Raw genomic sequence first — 5926 nt, 5'->3', positions numbered from 1 at the left:
AAGGCGGTGAAACCGAAGAAGTAACGGGAAAGGCGCGCTCCCACTGACCTGTTCTATCTAGTAGTAGGAGACGAAAAATATGCTTTGGCGCGCTTTCCTGGTTTCGTTGGTTCGTCGGTCATTGGTCCTATGAGAAACTACAGCAGGCGTTCTTTAAACTACGGCAGGCAAACAGAGGCCATTTTGGCTCCAATTAACTAACACGTATGAACTCAATAGTAGGGATGCTCGATACTCAAGTGTCGACACAGTATCGAGCATTCAAATTGCTGATGTTTAGAAGTATTGCCAAAAAGACTTCCCCTAAAGGAAATAAAGATCAAATGATTTAGAGCCAAATAAAGTACGACGTTAAAAATGTATTCCTATCTCGCCCAGTAATTTTAGAGGTTGTTTGCACTTACTGTGATAGGGGACGCTCGACATACGGAGTGCCACATCCACTGAACCGTGTTTTTACAGTCTGGTTTTTCCCTGGTGGAGCCACAATGGACACCATAGGACACGCGTGTACGCAGTTTCCATGTAGGAGGAGTTAAGCGATGAGCGGAAATGACGAATCACGTAACTAAGAAAACTGGCTTTTGCGCGCGTAGTACCAGACAGTTTACGTTGTGTGCCAGTTTGTGTGGTCGGGTATAGAGAAGCTGGAAGCATACAGCAAATTCTACATCCTAACTTTCAACATATTATCGTGCGGTCGACTGACGGAAACATTTTTTAAAATATATTTGCGTGTGGTACCCTTGTAACGTATCTATTCATCTCTTTACTCGGTTGATAAAGTAATTTGAGCTAACGTGCATTGCAACGTAGTTGTGTAGTTTAATTAGCTTTATTTAACGTTAACGTTAAGAACCGCGCAATAATGTTCGAGGCTCGGCTTGTCCAGGGTTCGATTCTGAAGAAGGTTCTGGAGGCGCTTAAGGACCTGATAACCGAGGCCTGTTGGGATGTCGCTTCTTCGGGCATCTCCCTTCAGAGCATGGACTCGTCACACGTCTCCCTAGTCCAGCTGACCCTCCGCAGCGACGGTTTTGACTCCTACCGTTGCGACCGCAATCTTGCCATCGGAGTTAGTTTGGCTAGGTAAGGGGGTAACTTAGCTAATGTGTTAGTGGTGTAAAATTGCCTGGTTCTTTCATTGGCAACAACTGCCAGATAGTTAGCCTCTTGGAAAACCAGCAATATTAACTGCAAGAAATGCATGTTTGTTTTTTGTTTGAATGGCAGATGGCAAGCTAATGCATCAATCGGTTCTTTTTTTTATTTCAATCTATCGTTAGCTAACTTGTCTTGGTGCTTGCTCGACATGTTGGGTCATGTTTTATAAAGTAGGTGCTGTGTGCATGAGGTGCAGGAGTTGCAGTGCCGCACAGTGGTTGACAGTAAGCGCGCCAAATTGTCATCTGTCTAGCGAATAAGAAGAGCTTAGCCGGTTGACCTATTTGCGAGCTAGTATAACATTAGCTACATCAATGCACAGTGGTGTTGCGTTTCAAGAAATGAAAGTGTTTGTTAGCTGGACTGAACATCGCTGTAAACTGTTATAACAGCCTTCGTCGGCAAATTCAAGTCATCTGTATCGCCTGTCAGTTGTGTTAAAATTGTTCTGTTTGCTGCCTACTTGTTACAATTTTTTGTGAAAGTTTATTACTAGCTCTACCTATATTTGTTCCGCCTATATTTTTCGGGTTGCCAGAGATTAGTTGGGCAAATTTTCCTCTTTGCTATTCGGTCTACTTAAAAAGCAGGAAGTATATCGCACGTGACGTCATTTCGGCGCCAGTCGAACAAGGATATTGGTGGGAAATCTTAAGAACCCTGAGAAGTATCTGCTACACGATACACAATGAGATTGTTATTAATGATGTGCTCACAGTTAGTTGGTTTAATAGAGCAAGAATCTGCTTTCATGGGTCTAAGTGATTGGCTCAAGCTGTAGCATTAGTAGAAAATACCAGCTGGCACTCTAAAGGTGGTTTGTGCTTGAAAAATCATAATTTTGTCGTTTATGTTTGACCATAACTGTGGAACTGTTTTCTCTACTTATTTAGGAAGCATATCCGTCAATTATAATTATATGTAGAAGCTAACATTTCTATTGCAAGGTGGTTCATATTTTTTTTTAGTATGCAACGTGGTTAAATTGTGCTTTGTTTAGTATAAGTTTTCACTAATCTTGAAATTTTGTGGGTAGTTTATTCCTTTCACTGAGCTGATCCACCTCAAATGAGGATCTGTGGGTCTGCAAATTTAATGTACATTCATCACATTCAGGTATAATCTCCTTTTCAATCTGTTCTGTTCCTACTTTGTTCTTTTGGTTATTCTTTCATATGGAAAGCCCCTTTTTCTCGAACGTGTATGAAAGCTATCATTTCTGTGACAAACAATGGTTCCGAGCATTTTGGCTCATTTGATCGTTTGCATTGAATTCGGCCGTCTGTGATGCAGAAGCAGTGAGACCTTTGGCAGGGGTGGAGGTGGCACAGCCTGAGGGTTTGACCAGCGCTTGTCTTTGCAGCATGTCCAAGATGCTGAAGTGTGCGGGCAACGATGACATCATCACCCTGCGTGCGGAGGACAACGCAGACACCCTTGTCATGGTCTTCGAGACCCCCAGTGAGTGCCTTCCCCGTCAGCTGCTTATTTTAGGATGGATGCTTTTATTCTGCTGCTGTTGCTGTTTTTTTCCCCCTCATCCACAAGTACATTCTGGCAAGTTCCACAGTCTTGAAGAATGATTTGTGAATGCTGGGGGTTTGGAGGGCACTTGCGTGTGTGTTTTTGGGGTCTTCGTGTGGCCTCTAGCGATGTATAACAGAAGCTTGTCGATGTTTGGGTGGACTTTCCTCGCTTCTATTCCTGGTTGGGAAATTTAGTCCAAGCAAAAATTGCACATGATGTTCCCGCTAATAACATGAATGTACAAATCTAACAATGTACCCCCCCCCCCCCCCCCCCCCCCCCCCCCGTCTCTCACAGACCAGGAGAAAGTCTCCGACTACGAGATGAAGCTGATGGACCTGGACGTGGAGCAGCTGGGAATCCCAGTGAGTACCGTTGTTATCGCATGTGCGTTAATGGACGATATCCACTCCTCTGAGATTGTGACATCACAACAACCAGCCCAGCCCCCACCTTTAACTGCTACTCTGTGAATCCATGTCTTTTTTTTTTTTTTTTTTTTTTTTTTTTAATCGGATGATGTATATTGGCTAGCTCTCCTCTTTCCTGCCCCTGGAAAGTGCTTCAGATTGCATTTGGATATCTGAAAAGTACTACATAAATGGAAAGTTACTCACTCACCTCTGCATTCAGAGCTCCTGTGGCCTTGGAAAATCCTTGAAAATACCAGAGAGTCACAAATTCCACACACCGTATTATTGTCTTTGGAAAAAGTATTTGCATCGTAACTCTAAAAATGTTCGTGATTTGAGGGGCACGGGAGCAGCGACGGTAACCCCTCTCCCACCCCCCTACCCCCCCTTTTTCAGGAGCAGGAGTACAGCTGCGTGGTGAAGATGCCCTCAGGCGAGTTCGCCCGCATCTGCAGGGACCTCTCCCAGATCGGCGACGCCGTCATGATCTCCTGCGCCAAGGACGGGGTCAAGTTCTCCGCCACGGGGGAGCTGGGCACCGGCAACATCAAGCTGTCCCAGACCAGTAACGTGGACAAGGAGGAGGAGGCGGTGAGCAGCTGGGGGGGGGGGGACTTTAGTGGGAGGGGCCAGGAAAGGGGCCATGAGGCGACGTAGCTCAGGAGGTAAGACCGATTGTCTGGCAGTCGGAGGGTTGCCGGTTCAAGCCCCGCCCTGGGCGTGTCGAAGTGTCCTTGAGCAAGACACCCGACCCCTGACTGCTCTGGCGAATGAGAGGCATCAATTGTAAAGCGCTTTGGATAAAAGCGCTATATAAATGCAGTCCATTTACCATTTACCAAGCGGGAGCCACACCGTGTCCAGGTCCCCGTGGCTGCGATGCTGATTTGCAGGAATGCCAGTGCTAAACCCCGCCCCCTTCCTCCTGTCTCCAGGTGACCATTGAGATGAATGAGCCAGTGCAGCTCATCTTCGCTCTGAACTACCTGAACTTCTTCACCAAGGCCACGCCTCTCTCCAAGACAGTCACCCTCAGCATGTCCGCAGACATCCCCCTTGGTGGGTACCCCGATTACAACATTTAAAATTTCAGTATGTTTCCCATTGTTATTCAGAAGTCATTTGTAATTGTTAGTAGTTGTCATTGTTTAATGACTGCATTCCGTCTGTTGGCAGTGGTGGAATACAAGATCGCTGACATGGGCCACGTTAAGTACTACCTGGCACCCAAGATAGACGAGGAGACGTCCTAAAGCTGGAGCTGTCTGTGGAGAGGGGTTGGGGGGGGGGGGTTGGCATTGGAGGGGGGGGTCTGCTGGAGGTGTGAGGGGTAGATAGCCGGACTGACTGCAGTAGCCAGCTCTACACTGCCCCGCCCGGCTCTGAATCTCCTCGGTTTCTGCCCCATTCAACACACGCCGTCTTTGTCCGTGAAGCTGAAATTTCTGATTTACATGAAAGAATTTCAAAATGTTTCTCGGCAAAGAATTCGCGTATTTCAGTTCTCTGGACCTTTAATGTATAAATGATCTTTGTATGCTGAGTGTTGACTGAAGTGAGAAGTCCAGCAGCATGAGTTACTTGCCTCCAATGTCACTCTGTTTGTCCTCCCAACCCCCCCCCCCCCCCCCCCCCCCATATATGTTTTTTGCTCACATCCTTCTTTTTCCTTCCATTTCCTCAAATGCAGTAGTAAAGTTTTGTATATAAAGTGCTGGTCGGCCTCCTTTTTTTACTGCACGGGTGCAAGATGCTGTTTGAATGGAGTATAGCTAGCTATGAGAAGCACAGTTGTCTTCAGCTTTTAGGCCTAAAATAAACAGTCCACCTTTTTCCTCCACTTGTACAGTAATCAATGCTTTTGTGTTTTGGGGAGGGGGGGTGGAATTTTCACAGTCATACCCCACCGGCCCTTGGCAGAAGGCTGGCAGGCCTGTTCCGCTGTTGCCCAGGGGGGCAAATGCAGCCTACTATAGACTTGCAATTTGATCAGTAGGGTGCATTTTTGATGCACCGATAATTTGTTAATGCGACTGTACCCTTTGCAGCAGTATATTCCCTTCACATTTGACATAATCAGTATATTTTAAGGTGACTTTATACACATTCTTATTCTATATATAATCTTATTTATGCACTTGGTGGAATTTAAAAAAAACATTATTTAGCTTACCAAGGCAGAAGATAAATGTTGCTCAAAGCTGGGTTATTTTTCTGCCCTTAGCTCCTGAGTGTTTTTAGATCTGGGCCATTATTTCCAAAGTGGAGTCCAAGGGAGTGTTTAACTAACTGGCTTTGATTAGAGTTCTCTGTTGTGTTTAAGGGACACTCACACCCGTACTTATCTGGATTTGATACCACAAATTCCTGCCATTTCATTCTTCTATAGGGATTGGTTTAAATTTCAAGAGGAGGTTTTATGCACTTGGTGCCTTTTTAGTACACTTCTATTCACAGGAAGCTCCTGAGCTAATTGGTAATACAGAACGGCATGCAGCTCTATTCATAGAGTAATTTGTTGCTCTGTGGGACCATGGAAACAAATCGAACGGCCAATTAAATTCAGAGATGGCTGCTCTGAATTCTTTCTAGGGACAGCCTTACCAAAAGATAAAATCACACTCACTGCATGTTGGCACACATTCTCCTTCAATGAGTCATTTCTGTTATTTTTTGCGCATTTAAATAATAACGAATGTTAGCTTTGTATCACATTTGAATACATTGTTCTTGACTAAGGAATTTAAGCATTGTAAAATAAAAGAAATTGAAGGTGACTTGTGAAAACACGTGGACAGAAAAGAATAAAGATAAATATTCCA

General features: G+C 45.0%; 1 protein-coding gene across 1 annotated transcript; it reads left to right on the top strand.

Moving 5' to 3' along the window:
• The first annotated feature begins 588 nt into the window (after positions 1-588).
• Positions 589-4815, top strand: LOC118212179 (proliferating cell nuclear antigen-like). Its single transcript, XM_035389828.1, has 6 exons — positions 589-1089; positions 2528-2625; positions 2989-3056; positions 3501-3695; positions 4040-4163; positions 4281-4815. The coding sequence occupies exons 1-6, from the start codon at positions 869-871 to the stop codon at positions 4355-4357; spliced, it is 783 nt and encodes a 260-aa protein (XP_035245719.1). The 5' UTR covers positions 589-868; the 3' UTR covers positions 4358-4815.
• The last annotated feature ends 1111 nt before the right edge of the window (positions 4816-5926 follow it).

Source organism: Anguilla anguilla, chromosome 14 (genome assembly GCF_013347855.1).
Source record: "Anguilla anguilla isolate fAngAng1 chromosome 14, fAngAng1.pri, whole genome shotgun sequence".
In the NCBI taxonomy this organism is placed as follows: Eukaryota; Metazoa; Chordata; class Actinopteri; order Anguilliformes; family Anguillidae; genus Anguilla; species Anguilla anguilla.
The sequence above is the reverse complement of the archived record's forward strand: the minus strand, read 5'-3'. Positions and strand labels throughout refer to the sequence as shown.

Bases quoted from the DNA above. Each gene is read 5' to 3' on its own strand.
- LOC118212179 (XM_035389828.1), top strand. From the start codon at position 869: ATGTTCGAGGCTCGGCTTGTCCAGGGTTCGATTCTGAAGAAGGTTCTG. The intron at 3,057-3,500 runs GTGAGTACCGTT...CCCCTTTTTCAG, and splicing joins TGGAGCAGCTGGGAATCCCA to GAGCAGGAGTACAGCTGCGT. The intron at 4,164-4,280 runs GTGGGTACCCCG...GTCTGTTGGCAG, and splicing joins GTCCGCAGACATCCCCCTTG to TGGTGGAATACAAGATCGCT.